Genomic DNA, 17,569 nt, shown 5'->3' with positions numbered 1-17,569 from the left:
GATTTTTTGTTCCCGAAAAAAGTTTGCCTTTTGCATGGCTGCCGGGAAGGTAATCGTTACCACCTGCCGCGACAGATGGCTCTGCCGGTCTCAAACGACAGCGAACTGATTCCAAAACGTAATGTTGGACAAACTGAGATTTTCACGTATACAAAATTCAAAAGTGTACTATTTTCTTCGCACGAAGCTTATAATTTGTATTTTTGAAACGTTTTTTTTAAATGTAAATGTGGTCTTATATGTGGTTTGGTAGGATGGTCCTACTTTGTGTCGAATATTCACGAATTCGTAAAATACAGGATCGCGACAAACTTCAAAAATTTCAAATATATTTACACGTATGGATCAGGAAAATGCTACAATATTAAGTTGTAAGATACATTTACTAGCGATAGGACGCATTATGTTGTTTGTTTAATTGTATTGTATTATAATTGTGCTTTAATAAAACTATAATAATGGATAACACACATAAGTTCTGAATGTTGAAAAACTTGACAGCAAGTTTATTGACAGATAAATCTAGATATTATGAAATATAATTAATTCAGACTTACAGATAACATCCGACGGTTTTAATCAATCCTTAGAATTGCATCCACAAAACCAAATATTCACAGGCAAACACTGGGTACAACACTGAAAATATACAAATCTTACAAAAATATTATTTGTATAAATTTGACATCACCAAAAATTTAGGTTATGTTGCACAAACAGAACTGGACACAATTGTAACAATGCTAACATTTGTAACTAAACTTTAATTGATTGTTTACTTAATACACATTTCAGGCACTTGTGAATAAATCCAAGACACAGTTTGACATAACCTAGAGACACAAGTTGCACGGCGAGCGGCCGATGGACGACTGTGAAGTTGGTACGGGCGCAAGCGTGAACCCGCTTGGGGCGCTGCCAACATTCCAGTCGCACTCCGCTCAGTCCGCACTCCAATAGTATCCACGCAGTCCGTACTGCGGGCGGCCCGCGAACCAACGGTTGACGAATAGAACTTCAGCCGCGTAATATGAAATGCGCGTTCGATAATATTATGTTTGACATGTTTGCTTTTTTTCTTTTTATCTCCCTCGAAAGGTCCTCTTCCATAGTATTATTAGAGGATCACCTTACAGATAAATATGTGACGTTTCAAATGAAATTTCGAGTTGTGCAATAGTATTTTACACGATAAAAATTTTTACAGATTAAAAATAATATTTTATGGGGTAGAAAAAGAAAAAAAAACTTTTCCTTTCATTAGGATTCATCTTTTTGATTTGTGAACGCACATTTTGATTATAACTTTAATTTAAGCATGCCTACAATGGGATTTTGAAAATAAAAGAGTTAATAGGTGAATTGAATACTGGATGTAGATTTTTAAATGGAAATTTATGAAGAAACGTACTAAGGAATCGAATCGTAATCAAGAAAAATATTATCAGTAAATTGAGATATCGATCTCAGATCTCAACAATCATTTAAAAATAAAATCATGGAAAAAATTAATTAATTAATTACATTTTGTGATTTTTTTGTGTTTATGTTCCTATTGTTTAAATTCTTAGACCCTAAATCTGTAATGTTATAAAAATTGTACAAATAGAAGAAATGAATATAATAATTTGCAAGGTATATTTACACAAAACTCTAATATTCCTTCACAATATAATATAAAAGTGAGTAAGATTTACAACAAAATTATTGATTTCACCGGTAGGTTGGGAGGATGTAGATTAATAATGGTTAGAAATATATTTTACTATAATTTTATTGTAGGTAAGTACTTGATAAAAAATAAGAAAAACTACATATAGGTAAGTACCTAACTTAAAACTCCCGTGAACTAATATTGGAGCGAAAGCATATTAAAAAGGCTTTTAATACTAGGTATTAAGTAGCTTTAGCCGTGTCTGGTGACCTTTCCCCCACACTCCCTTCCGCCTCACAACATACCTTAAGTGGGGATGCCGCTGGGTAGTTTGGACTTTTGGATAAAAGGTTAGCAAATAAATCAATGTTATTTATTTTTTGCAGTAGGTGGCGAAAAGGATTCAATGTCGGTAGTAAGTACCTACCTATCAGACCAGGATCAGTACAAAATGAGTTAAATCTCTAGAAGATTCAAAATTAAATGGCAGGATAGAAATGGATTTGAATCGTAAGATGAATTCTCTTGCGCACTGAAAGAGACATGAATAATATTCAAAGGCGAGTAATGAGTAATGTATTTATTAAGCGAATGCTCAACGCTCCCCGTTACAGACACGGTCTGCGCATGTTTTAAGGAAATTGTATGAAAGCTTCAAAGCTGATTACTGCGGAGAACATCAATTCCTTACACTTTGTAAGAAGAAAAGAGATGCAGTATGTGAAAGGAAGTTTGAAAACGACTCACAAAGGAATATTGTATTTTTGGAACGTAACGTTCTATTGCACATTTAAAAAGAGATAAAAGAAAGAATGTAATTTATCTATGCTTTTATTCTCCTCAAACACAGATTCCGGAGGTACCTACCAACCCACCTTCAAGGAAAAATATCTGGCTTGAACTTTATATACAAAATTGCTCGTAAAACTTTATGTGGCTGTTTGAGAATTTCATTTCTGTTATTTAAATGAAAAAAGAAACATACTTCATAGCTTGAAGGTTCTTGAGAATATTTGATTCGTTTTTAACGAAAGTTCTCATCTTTATATGATTTTTTTTTTTTTTTTTTTTTTTTTTTTTTACAGTATTACCGCACAAGAGTCCCAACTGCTCCCGTCTGGAGCCAGTGAGACTATGGCATCCCCAATTGGGGTATGTTGTGAGGCTGAGGGTATTGGGGAGGGGAGGGAGATGGGGAAGAGGAAGGCGGGGAAGTACCTGGCTATTCAGATCTGGTCACCAAACACACATGATTCGGGCTATAAAGAATTTTTGGTTTATAGTAAAAAAAACACCTACCTACATTTAGACTGATTAAACCAGGGGAGTTTTTCACAGGTTCTCAAAATGTTATTTCATAAAAATATTATTAACTTAAATTATTTTAAAGGTTCGTTCCTTCGATACGTCTTATTCTGGCCAACTGATGATCTGCTAACTTATCTTACTCAGGTGGAATAAAGAGAAACTAACGAATTATTACTAGGAAAAGAGCAGTTTCGGAAGATATAACGATTTTGTGAATTTGGTACACGCAACAAGAAATTGTGATGAAATGGTCTGGCGAGTTTTCCAACCCATTTTATTTGAAAAGTGGCGTAAGGCAAGGAGGAAGCATGTCTCCAATATATACAGTGATTAACTAATTCAAAGACTTAATAACACTAAAATAGGTTGCCATGTTCAAGGAGTATTTTTAAATAATATTAATTACGCAGATATATATTCTTCTAGCACCATCACATAGCGCACTAATGAAACTACTCCAAAAATGTGAAGATTTTGAAAAAAATTATAACCTTGTATATAATACGTCCAAATCAATCGTTATGGTTTTCAAATGCAGAAACGAAAACATGCTAACACATTCAGTATGGCTAGACGGAAGGAAAATGGATGTTGGTTAATGTTAGACCTGAAATACATTGAGGACATGGAAATGCAAAGAAGAGCGATATCAGTTAGAGCAAGTATTCTGTTAAGGCGTTTTCACTTTTGCAGTACAAAGTGAAAAAGATACTATTCGAGGCATCTGCACTTCGCTGTACACGTCAGAACTGTGAGTGGACTACACTGCATCCCAATGGCATAAGCTAAAATTCGCTTAAAATAATGCTTAACGCCAACTTTTCCGCCTACAGAAATACTGCAGCTCTACGGAAATGTACCTGGAGGGACGAGTGCACTCTTTCAGAGCGCTTCTCTGCCACCGCATGGGAAGCTTATGGCGCAGACTACGCCAATCAAATAATACAATCATCACTGCCATGGTTCCTGAATGAAGTCCGCTTGATGGCCCTCTGGAGATGGGAGATGTCCAATTATCCTCCATAAACGACTGCTTTCACACATTTTTGTGTTTATCATTTTTGAAATATTTTTCACTTAATTTCCGCATTTTTCTTGCCCATCGATGTATTATTATTTTTCTTATTCTAATTATTTTATAAATTATTTCTAAATATGAAATGTATTGCATTGCACTATCCCTGCATAAATTCTGGAATAAATAATAATTATTATTATTCCACAATATCTGCAATCTGCAGTAGCGAAGCCCTCGACCGAACAAAATATTTTTAAAGCCAATAAAACCTATATAAAATTGATTGATGGAGACATTGGTAATTTAATCTAATTAGGTAGGTACCAAATGAATTAACGTCAGCAACAATAACCCTAACAAACTGAAATTAATTCCAGGAAACAGCTCATCTGCCAGATTCGAGAGCTCATTTAGTATCGGCCCCTTTTACAGAGACAGTTTATCTCCCGGTGTGATATATATAAGTTCCAGGTTTGCTACGTGTCATTGGAAACTACAGATACAAATGAATATTTAAAATTCTAACAACTTAATAATTTTTATTTCTGTGAACATCTAAAGCAGTGGCGTTGACGGGGGAATGGCCCACGGGGTTGTAACTACCATTATAAGGGTGACATCGATACGACATAAATATTAGTAAATACTACTGCCGACCATTGATCACCAGATATTATTATAATTGTAAAATTTGTGAATCATCATATATATTTATAAAAAAAAATTAGGCCTCATGATCATTACTTTTCAAAAACAAGCATTGTTGTAGTTACTCTCAAAAATGTACCTTACGAATGAACACATTAAGTAAACTTGAAAAATTACGACATCTGCCAAAATTTTAAATAAAATTAGTACAAATTCAAAATATGCAAACTAATTAATTAATTAATTACAATAAAATGATTTTGGCATCCACTTTATCACTTGTCTGAAATGTTCCCAGAATCAGTTTAGAAATTAAATTAACCACGACGATTTAAAAACACCCGAAATCAATTTATTCGTACATTAAACTGTTTTTACTTGGAAAATGTAAGTTTGTAATGTCATTGGAAAAATGCAAATAAAATAGTTGTTTATAATATGTATTCATAAATAATAATGAAAATACGAAGTAGCGTTGTCATTTCTATGATCTCTATCGGCATTTTCCACTAATGGTATTTTTCATTAAATGTTTCAGTTAGAAAAAAAAATTGGATTTTAATAAAATTTACGTATAAATATATTTCTTGAATTCATTACAAACAATTATTTATTTATTTCTAGTATAAAGACACTGGAAAACTATCAGGGCAAAAAAGCTTCGGGAATAGCGAAGTAGTAAGTTGTTGTTATTAATATTTTTCTGGCGCTTGCGTGTTTATTTGCAAATGTATTTCCATATGCATCGGTCTATAACTTTCATATTATTTTAACCGTCATTTTTGTGTAAACCTTACGCCTAACTGTAACGTCCGCAATAATAAAAACATAATTTAAATTAATCGTAATCTTGGTGCAGTTCTAAAATGTTTTAATTAGACATTTACGTATGTGAATTTATACGGCATAAGCATGTACTACGAATACGAAAAGACCATATTAGTTTACATGCAGATAAAAGTTATAAATAGAGTGACGATAAGATACCACACATTTTATTATTTCGGTTACACAATGCCAGTAAGTAGGTCGAGCGGTGAAATACGAAATAAATAAATAAACATAAAAAAATCAAATATTTTGTTTTCTTAATTTTTTTGTAGGTAGTTTCCATTACATTCAGTGATGTGTAGGAATAATATTATGATTGAAGAGAAAGTAACATTATTATAAAAAGATTTCTGAGGTGCTCGGGGGTGTCTCCAACCCCAGTGACGCCACTGTTAAAAAAAAAGTTTTCAGTGTTGTCCACTTCAAGAAAGTCTCAAAAAACAAACCGCGAGATTTGAATTTGTGGAGTTCGGCGCATAGGCGGGTACTATTGGGTACTTACATACCCTAAGAAGTTTTCTTCCGCTGAGGCTGCGAGCTATTTTCTATTTTAATTGCAATTAGCACTCTTCCCCTCATCTCTCCCCCTACCGACTCGCAATCTCGGAGTGGAGGGAGACAGTCATATTATGTGTTCATCTCCCTCCCGCGACGAGCTCTATACTCGCAGCTCGTAGAACGAAATTAAATTTATCTGTTAAATTACTTTCTGAGCTTTTGAATTATTTGAGTCCGCTCAAGTCTGAAATGAATATAAGATACTTGTTAAATATTACTTCAACTAACCACATGTATTTATTATAATCTTAACACATATAAATTCAAAGAATGATTCTTATTATAATAGTTACCTACCTACTATCAGGCTTTGCCCCACTTACAAAACCCTTTTCCTTATTGAGTTTTAAAATCATTAAAACACATTTATTTATTTATACTGGGTTTTTACAGATGTTCTCACTTACGTGAGAATTATCCAGTTACAAAAACTCAGTTAAGTTACAGACAAAAATCTACAAATTACATACATACAGGTAAAAATGAAATTAAATACAGGTTACGTACAATTAATAAACCAAACAAATAAATAAACCCATGATTATTACATTTATTGAAAATAAACTTCAAGGACAGATCCCAGTATATAAAGTTACCATTAACGTAAGAATCATCAGGGCAAGCTATTATAATTTGGGTATATCAGAAGGTACTAAAATAAATAACAGTTGAGTCATTTAACAGATCGGATTTTTCTTGCATTTGGAACAACTAATAAATAGAAGAATCACGACAACTACGTTTTAAAAGTATAATAAGATGATTTTTAAATTTTTAAACCTTTTTTCTCTAAACTGAACAATTCACTTCACGGCAAGCGGATAGAAAATGTCAATATTAGTTGATTAGTTACGCACGCCTTATTGCTGAGCCCGCGTTCGTCTTTTGTAAAGCGTTTTAAAAATTGTTTAAATATATCGCGTTTGAAAACGTTAAAAACGTTATTATGAGTAAAAAAGCCTACCGATAGTTGAGAAAATGTACACCGTAATCATAACCAAACAAATCGATTATTAACCACCCCAAGCCCAAGGAAGTCGATAACAAATTTATCTAAGATATCTGTAATTCGTCACCGTTCCCGAGCAATACTGCAGATCGCCAACGAACAAACAAAAAATATGTAAGCGGCCAGACTCAAACCCATATACTCAGGATCCATAGCAATGAACCGACCATCCCTAGAAGTGTGATCAATACCGATTTTAACTTCCATAAGACCTTCTATCATTTTGTTGAAGATAGAATAATAAAAAATCACCAGGAATAATAAACATGGCTTTACTTCTGGCACACTAGACAAGCCCACAACACACCTCTATCGGTAATCTCTTCAGTGGTTAAAACTGAAAGAAAATTAGTCCTGGATTGATCGTGACCCGATCATTGTAACCTGCTCTTGAACCAGCAATGATCGATCGGTTACTTTTCAAAAAAAATTTGATAGTCGGAACCTCCGACCCGTGTTGATGCTGGTGTGGAGAGCGACCAAGTTGTATGAATTTTATAGACCGGGCATCTCAAATTTCGTTCTTGCGACAGATAAATAGAGATGTTACATAACTGACCTGAAATCTAAAATAGGTTATAATTTATCTACTACTTACCTACATCAAACGAAAGTACTCAATCAAACATCGGGTGACGTGACGAGTACTGCGGGTACTTTCGACTTACGGTACGCGGCAGCCGGCGGCGGGCAGCGCGCGATTCGATCTTTCTTCTCTACTCTATGGCATTTTTCCACGTGTAAAAGTACCCGGTCAAAGAGCGGGTACTCTAGACCCGATCACTTCGCCAGTGGGACGTGTGCGATCCGGGCCGTGTAAAATGATCGATCAAACCTGCGCTAACTAGTATGAATGGTAACCACTTCGCCAGCATGATAAAAATAACCAACTTTTAAATCGGGGTATTTTCCCTTTGTTTTCTCCGCTTAACCTCACAAAACAGGGTTATTAGTGACTAAATGAATTTGAATAAATCACCGAGTTACAATGGCTTTAGGGGGCGGGAAGAGGAACTTGGAGTGGGGGAGGAGGCCCAACAATTTAATTTAAAAACTTTTTTCCATAATCCATTTTAATTCATGATTATTCCGGGTACTCAGGGATGGAGTATTCCCGTCTCCCTTCCACCCACGAATTCCCTCACACTTCTCTCGTTCTTCCAACAAATTTCATCCGTGTAAATTAATGTTATTAAAATTTGAGAGACCCATTTTATTACAAAAGAATTTTCCTAAGCCGGCATGTACCTACTTGGGATTTACAAAAACGGTTTAGGTAGGTAGACACAATGTGAAGTAATAAGATTTTTTTGTTACCACGTAAAATATAAATACAACCTTTTGAATGTAAGTATTAAATATAAGCTTCATTTAAAAAATCGAATCTCGATTATAAATCTAATTATTGCTCTTGTAAGGGTGCTGGCACTTTTTTATAGTTTGTATATTAAAGAAATGTTAATATGTTATTTAGATTGTTACACAACGTTAGGTTGCAGCCAAAAGATGGTAACTTACAATAATATATCTTGGAATAAACTCAATTTTAATGTTTTGTTTTCATTCTGAAGTCAGGGTTTTGGGAAATAGTTGACGTTAATTAAAAAAAAAATCACTAGAATGTTGTTTTTTAACCAAATATACTTATTTTTGTTATTGCCTATACATTGCTTTTCTTGTATATTAATTATAAAAAAAACGAATAAAAATTTTAAAAAGCAGTAGCTGAAAACCTACTAAACGTTATAAGAGGGGACCCAAACTTTATTCCAGACATAGATTATAATACATTAACATTAATCATTGCTAACTCATAAAAAACAAAAAATGTAGTTACCAAATTTTGAAAGTAATTCCGCGATATGATAATTGAATAATTTTATTACATGAACTACAGGGTTTACCAATAAGTGGTGTTATTTTAAATAGCCCGCTATTTCGGTAGATGTTACTTTTGAAACTGTCATTTTTTGACATTTGACAAGTAATAACTACGCCATTGATAAAAATGGAACGATACGCTTCAACAAAATTAAATAGAAATTATTAAAATTCACTTGAGTGAATCAAATGCAAATCATCTTGAGTGATGAGGCCCATTTTCAACTCGGTGGCTTCGTCAACAAGCAAAATTGTCACATCTGGGGCTCGGAAAACCCGAGAGTTATTATTGAAAAGCTTTTCTATCCTCAACGTGTGACTGTTTGATGCGGTTTATGGTCCGGCGGAATCATTGGACCTTACTTTTTCGAAAATGAGGCTGGAGCAACAGTTAAGGTAAATGGATTGCGCTATCGAGAGATGATTAATGATTTTTTATGGCCGGAATTGTATGGTATTGATCTGGACAACGTTTACTTTTAACAAGACGGCGCTACGTGCCACATAAGCAACGAAACCATTGATCTTTTAGGATTGAATATCAAAATAACACATCTTATTGGAAAACCCTGTATTTATACCAAAAAAGATTTCTAAAATTATTTGTACAATTTGTGTTTCTTATTGCTTCAAAAAAATAAAAAACATTTTTATCAACTCGGCACTCTAACAAGCACCGCTTGGTAAGATTTTTAATGACCACATACATTATAAAATCCATCATACTTACCTGCACATTATAAATCAATTATTACACAATTTTTATTTAATTTTTGTACAGCAGATTAATTATCCATTTACAGTACCTTCTTAACATTTGGGAAATAATACATACAAAAGATGTTAAGGTTATTTATTAAATATATCTATCTAATGTTCTAGAGATTTCATTTAATAGCACAATTCCTTTTGTCACTATTCGCTGTGCTAGAACATTAGTTCTGACGTGTGGTATCTTGAATATTCTTGAACATCAATTTTTGTTGCAGGTACCTACTTTCATTGTTGATATGGTGGGAATCATAAACTTTAAACGGTTTATAGCTAACGAAGAATGTTTAGTCACCAGATCTGAAAAACCAGGTACTTTATTTATTTACTTTTCCCAATTTTTCCTCGGTCTTGCAACACCTACACGTATTTGAAATCTTTCGAAATTAATAAGTAATGTTTATAACTCAATGACCAATTAACCACTAAACCATTCAGTTACTGATTATAAACATCATAAAGCATATAAACATCAGAAGGCACGGGTTCAATTCCCGTTGGCGGCATTTATTTTTACTTGGGAGATATTTTCAATTTGTATTGATATTTCAGGCGACTAATTATTGCTTATAATTATTTGTTGTCCTTTATGCTATGTATAAAACCTTGTCCTATAAACATTAGTTTATCATTAAAAAATAATAATATTTGACAATTTAAAAATATTTCACCAAAAAATGAAGTTATTATATGTCTCGACGCCATCTAGTGAGAAATTTAGCCTTTCTAAAAAAGCCTTTCCTACAAAAATAAAATTGATTGTTTACAGATGGAAATAATATAATAAGCACTAATTGTTGATTGATGTACTCGTACGTATTGAATCATTTGGCGGGTTGGAAATAAGCCGACATAGCTCAGTGGTTTCAGAGCACCTGACTGGACATCAGAAGGCACGGGTTCAATTCCCGTTGGCGGCATTTATTTTTACTCGGGAGATATTTTCAATTTGTATTGATATTTCAGGCTACTAATTATTGCTTATAATTATTTGTTATCCTTTATGCTATGCATAAAACCTTGTCTTATAAACTAGGTTATCATAAAAAAATAATAAAACATTTTTGTATTACTGGAACTTACAATTTAAACTGTATGTATGTGAATAGAAAATAAATAAATCTAATTACTCCTATCTCGATATAGTCTCAATTTCCCAGTCAGTCAGATATTGAAAAATCATTTTATTAATAAAAATAAATAAATAAAAAAACCTTACCACCTTTTACGAATGTGAACATAACATGACGGTCTCAATACTGCAGATAAAACACAGGACAGTGGAATAATAATATGCAGTGATAATTTTCAACATAAAATAACAACATTATGTTGCCGCATTCACGTGCATCAACTAAATAACTCTACAATAAATAATAATTTCCCAGCAAAGGTACCCAGTACGGTACGGTATGTACGGGAGAGATTCATTACAGACACATCTCCAGCATCCATATTGGTTTCCCAGACGCAATAATCATTATTTATTTTCCCTAATGGTAAACGCAACAGCACTGGCAACACGACTCGGTATATTCCTAAGATCCGTTGTACCCTCTCTTTCTGTTACAATCTTAGTTTCCGGGATGAGGGAGAGGTTTCAACAGAGCTTTCAGCGGTACGCCTTTACCTACCGAATGTTTATTATGTCTTCATTTGGTATTAATTTCACATTGCATGATGGATGGCCCGGCCGAGGTCAATGGCTACGAAAAAACGCCTTTTAATTACAATTCGGTAATTAACTGCCTTTGGAAGACATAAAAAACAACGAATCATCATCTATCAAACCCCCCATTTATGTGTTTAGTTTTGATTAATGAATTGTAAACCTGTTTTATTTGATATTAAACCAACGTAATTCTTTTTAAAAATTACAAAATATTTTATTTTACTTTCCTTATAAACTAAGCTACATAATATACAGATATACACCCGGTTTACAAGTTGATTTTAAGTTTGGCTTGGTTTGAATATTCAGTTTAGGGTGACTTGGAACATAATCCGTATATAGGTCGTAAGCCTAGATATCAGTAATATCACAGGTGTTGTCTATGACTTTAATAGAGGAGTGTGCTTCTTTTTTCTATGTAAAACCAAATTACTGTCTACGTGCGGTTTTTATATATGCTCTACTGTCATCGGGAGATCGAGAGATTTGAAAATGTCAAATGTTTTTTTAGGTGGGTTTAATTTACTAGTTGATTTTTTGATAAAGTTCCCCACTTCGATCAGCGTGGTGCTACATGCAAGGAAACTAATTTTTAAATAGTATTTGTTTTGCTGGATTCAATGTACGTACTATTCAAAAAAATTATAACGAATAAACCCCTGAAAACACTGTCCCGATGCTGAAAAATCCCCCTTATAATACCTTATACGACTATTCGTCAAATATTTTAATCAATAATTTAATATTTTAATCAATAACGCCAACATCCCTCATCGCTGGATGAATATAATGGTCCAAAATGATAAAATTAGTAAATTTACGTAAATTTCGGTGAAATGGAAGTATGTAATTACTCACGTAAACGTCATATTTGACATATGTTACTGCTAGCGTCTCGAAGTCTAAAAAGGGAACTATTCTGCGGCTTTTCAAGAATTAAGGATTAAGATGTAAATATATATTCATATAGAACAACAAACGCCGATTCGAAATAATAATATATAAAAGTTTTATTATATATAATCACACCATTAATAAATATTGTATTTAAAATTAATAAGACACCATTCCATTGAAACGCCCTGCTTGGTTGGTATCACTGTGTCAGTAGTTTTTGGCGAAACGCCGAGTTCATTATTCTGGTTTTGTATTTGTATGAAAAAAATTGTGTCAGTTTTGTTATAAGGTCATTATTGATATATTTATAAGTTTTTTTGTGATATCCTCACTTGGATCTTCCGTGCTAAGGATTTCATAAAGATATTAATAAAATTTAGTAGTGCGAATAATAAGAAGAATTTATAAATACATTATGTAGTGTTTTCCCTGAAATAATTTATACAAATAAAAATGTAAATGTTCGTTTGTTCAAAATCTTAAATCTCCGAAATTTCTTCACCGATTGCTTTAAATTTGGACACAACAGTTAATTCGAATGTGCGTTTGATTTTATATACGTTATGTTATATGGATGTCAACTGTGATAGGTTAATTTTTATTTTATTATTTTTTAAACGCCATCTGATGGACTTAAAAGCAACACGCGCTATTGTTTCTCTATCTGCACAGACAGACTGAGCCACAGCAACGTGTGGCGAGGTTCAGCTAGTTATAAATATATTACAAGGTGTTTTTTAGTGCAGTTGAATGGTTTCGATTTGAGTCTGTATTTGGTGTCATAATATTTTCTATTTCTGATGTCCCTATGTTTGTTTCCAGCTTTTTTTTTTGGGATTTAAATGTTATAATATTGTTTGAATGACAGTGGGATTTCGTTGTAGAGTTTAGTATCAAAGTAAAGGAAGCTTTTTTGCCCAAATGTTTATTTGTGGTTGTTGGATATAATTTTGATCGTTAGATCTAGTAACAATTATTTTACAAGCAATAATTATTCGCCTAAAACACTCATCCACATTGAAAAATCTCCTAATAAAAGATACATGACGCCAACGGGACTCGAACCGACTCGAGTGTTTCAGGCGAATAATTATTGCTTGTAAAATAATTGTTACCCTTTGTGCTATGCATAAAAAATCTTGTCTTAAACATTAGTTTACCAAAAAAATAATAAGTGAGATCTAGTGTTTTAATATACCAGTTAATTGGAATTTATTCATTTTATTTTATTTATTTTCTACAGCATCCAGTTTATGGTCCATTCGAACCTTTGCTGAGATCGGCTAGCGATAGTTTTTCGAACGATTTTGTTTAGCACCAAACTAAAAAGTCAGCTAGTTTCATATCAATATATTTAATTTTGAAAATCCTTTATAAAGACAAAAATACTCGGGCACCATGAATCTATGTAACCTAAAGTAGTAAATCAGAGGTTCCCAAAGTGGTATATACGAACCCTCAGGGGTCGATATCGGAATGCTGGGGGTCTATGTCAGCGAGAAAAAAATTTGGGGGTCCACGAGATTCAAATGGGGGTACATACGAGCGGACCCCCATTTACCTCAAGTCAACGTTTAGGAGTTCCCTAAATGACACAATATACCTGACACAAATATAATAGACTGAGAAATTACTTATTTGATATTTGTATTTTCATATTTCGTAAAGTTGTTAATTGATGTACATGAATAGAGTATACGTTCCTTTTCTCGTCAGAATTAATATATTTAAGCAAAACATTGCACATTGGAAACCGCGAATTTTCTTAGTTCCCCAACTTGTTTTTGAAAAACGTCCAGGGTAATAATGACGTTCAACATTTAAATGCCCTTTAACCAGACTTCAAAACTAAGTTTGAGGACATTTTGACTATGGAAATGCAACGTTGAAGAATCGGATATCATGTGGCAAGAATAACTGACCGGAATAAGCACTGACAAAGAACTTAAGGGGCAGTTCTGTAGGGCTAGCTACAGAAAAAAATTCCCGTTGCTTATCCTGCTTCATTTTTATTTGGTGCAATACCGCACAAAGGTGCCCCTGTCTGCACAAACTATTCCGCCACCCAATTGTTGGGCAGGCAAGGGAAGGGAATATTTTTACAAAAAAAATAAATGATTGTCACATGGGACGTTAATAGTTTTAGAAAAAAAAAAATATTCGGCAGGCAGGGGGTCTACGGAAAAAAATAATTTGGCAAGTGGTCTACGGGGCAAAAAAGTTTGAGAACCTCTGTAGTAAATCGTCTCCATACTATTACAATGTTTATGATTAAATTTCTACCTGTGTATTTTCCCTTCGTATAAACCAAGAAACAACGTTATCACTTCTGAATAAACCTCCTTGAAGGCAGGAAGTTTGTATATTATCACGAGCATCGTTTAGCGAAACAGACAATAAGTCCGTGAGTGGCGAGAGGCGAGTGTCTGCAACTCGTTGCATGTCAGTATTATCTTCACAACGAGCTGCATATGTGCAATGTGCATACGGCACATGTTCCCCATTCGTGAAAATGATGGGCCATGTCCTCCTATATTGTCACCATGAACGTAAACATGATACAGACAACTTTACAACAGGCATATTTTGTGCTTTACTATCTTTCACAATGCGCTTACATCTTCAAATTGTCTATAAATTAAAACTTGTGTTCCTCTTATACTAAGGTAAGTAACAAGTTAATGTTTTCTGCCTGAGAGATTATCGGATGACCGGAATGTAAGCGTATGATACGATTCGTACGGAGTGATTAGACATTCTTAGTGCCCAGGTGAGAGACCACCATTCAAAATCATAATATTGCTTTGAATTACTTTTTTATGCCAGTACCGCACAAGAGTCTCAACATCCCCAAGCATCCCCAATTGTGGGGAGGGGAAGGAGATGCGTAAGAGGTTGGTGGGAAAGAATATTTTCGATTCTGAATGGTGGTCTTTCTGAAATTAATAAATGGTGAAATAACGCCAATTAGAGTTTGCGCATCTCGGGATTCGAGCCCAGGACCTCCAGATTCGTAGCCAAGGATCGTAACCACACAACTACGGAGGCCTTCTAAACCGTATTTAGTGATCAGAACTGAATGTACAAGTATTTCCAGACTCTTCTTTCCTTCACAATCTCCCACCGATATTTTTATCCCGATTTGGGGATATCATAGTCCCACTGGCTTCGGGCAGTTGGGACTCTTGAGTCGTAAGGTGATGGTCGAAAATCTCTGTTGAATTCCGTCCCGAAGGTGGCTAAGAGGTTAGAAGAGAAATTTTTGTCATTTTAGGTATTAATTAATATTTTATCGTTGCACTAGTAGGTAGATCATAAAACGAACGCAGTGGGCAATCGACCGATCCATTTGTATCAGCGAAATCGACTCTTTACGACGTCATATCGTACGAACTGGAAATTTTATTTTAGCTTTTCGCTATCGTACGTATTTAAAATAAATCTGTGCCTACGGAGCACATACAATTTATTGACGATAGGAAAGTGAAAACTTCTTAGCCAGCCTTCAGATGCCTGTGATAGCAAGTTGGCCAATTGCTCTTGCAGTAAATTGGTGTATTATTATGATAAATATTATTCCTACAAACTCTGCTTCATTCAGCTGCGTGGATGGGATAATAACGTGCTTGAAACATAAAATAACAATGTACCCTGTACATACACTTGGATTAAAATACACAAGCCAAGTACACTGTGTGCTTTATACTTTGTATTGGAGGTGTAATTGTTTATAATCCACGCATAATAACCGTATTTAAGGAAAATAACATAAACGTGATTCCTGTATCGTTAAGATGGCCAGTTCAGTTCGTAAAGATACATTGCATACTTTTATCATGAAGGCAGATTTATTTTATTAAAGTGTTTGGGTAGGTACTGTTTTGAAATATTTTCGTTCATGTTTGAATGTGTTCCATTTTAAAATTTAATGTTCTAAAAAAACAAAAGCATGGGAGGTGGTTTTGACAGGTGGATTACTGGCGGGAAAATATAGTAGTGGAGGGAAAACGAGTAGTTAAAGAGTGAGGTTAAGGACAGTTTTTGGATTGGTTGGAGTTTAGATTAATGCGCTGTGGAAATTTTGTCTCAGGTGAAGTTATTTTTTATAATAATAAACGGGAGAGATAGACACATAAATCATACCGAAATGGTTAAATACTAAAGTCATGGTATTTGTTTAAATTGTTATTAGTTTTCATCATTTTCTTTGGCGTCCATAATTTAATTCTACGATTGAAAAACTTCACAAAAAATGTTCTTACAATATAAAATAAATATTTATACAATGTACACACATTGTTGTTCTTTACAATGGAAACTAAAAAGGGTGGTAGATGGAAAAGGAAACAATATAGAAATTCTTAACAGAATTTCATGTATAAAATGGCCCAAATGCATAGTTCGTCACCTACCTAAGAATATTTATCATTCGTTGCATTTAAAATGTTTCGAGTTTAATTGAGTTTGTGATAAGTAACACATAATAATAATAGTTTCCACATAAAGTTCAAGGAGTTCACAGAAAGGTTTACAGAAGGGGAGGCCCCATACACGACTGATAATTTGTTTTGTCCGGCGGGTTGTTTTACTTATCAGAGACATCTTTATTTATTACGATTTCAAGATGGCCGCTGGATGGAGGGAAATAAAGCATTTAAATATCTTCTGACGGTTGTGCAGGTGTTCATGCAAGGGAAATATTATATGAAATGTATTTCAGTACCTACCTACATTGTTGGATTGTTTTTATATAATGCCATACAAGTTTTCAACTGTCTAGAAACAGTGAGACCATGACTACCATTTGGGAAACGTTGTGAAGCGGGAGGAAGTGAGGAAAGAAAATGAGAAGATGAAGAGAAAGGTTGGGTAGTAACAACATTTCTGTATATTCAGATAGGTATTGCTGCTAACATAATTTTAGCCATTTCGATAAAAATTTTAGGTTTTAACTGTAGTATCTGGCCAGTGAATAGCCTGCAACTAAGCACCAATGATGTTTTATTTTATTTGTATGATATAGTTATAAATGATATTATACCATAACGAGGAAATTTGAAAACAAATATTCTCAATTCCACAAAAAGAGTCACGCCATGTTTGATAAATAAATAGAACCAGAAAATGCATTGAAAACGATATCAGTGGAAGCGACATTCCCGCCGCGGAAAACTTTAATGATTTGTCTGCTAGTCAATATTTCAATTTAAAAGTTTAATGAAGTTTTTGAGAGTGAGCCGGTAGACTATCCACATAATAATTTATTATTCACTTTGCCAGTCCAAATGGACTATTCTTTCTGCGTATGTCAGAAACTAGTAG

At 33.8% G+C, this 17,569-nt stretch overlaps 1 protein-coding gene across 8 annotated transcripts in view; it reads right to left on the bottom strand.

Moving 5' to 3' along the window:
- Positions 1–17,569, bottom strand: part of LOC149421584 (uncharacterized) — a 559,544-nt gene that overhangs the window by 94,605 nt on the left and 447,370 nt on the right. The window contains exon 1 of one of the 8 annotated variants that reach the window (XM_089634896.1): positions 558–877. The exons of the other annotated variants lie outside the window; for them this stretch is intronic. Coding sequence (XP_089491022.1) covers positions 558–566 — 9 coding nt within the window. The 5' untranslated portion in view covers positions 567–877. Of the gene's footprint in view, positions 1–557; positions 878–17,569 lie in introns of those variants that run through there. 8 annotated transcript variants of the gene reach the window in all.

This window comes from Hesperophylax consimilis, chromosome 8 (assembly GCF_061612785.1).
Source record: "Hesperophylax consimilis isolate HC1 chromosome 8, BYU_Hcon_1.0, whole genome shotgun sequence".
Classification (NCBI taxonomy): domain Eukaryota; kingdom Metazoa; phylum Arthropoda; class Insecta; order Trichoptera; family Limnephilidae; genus Hesperophylax; species Hesperophylax consimilis.
The sequence above is the reverse complement of the archived record's forward strand: the minus strand, read 5'-3'. Positions and strand labels throughout refer to the sequence as shown.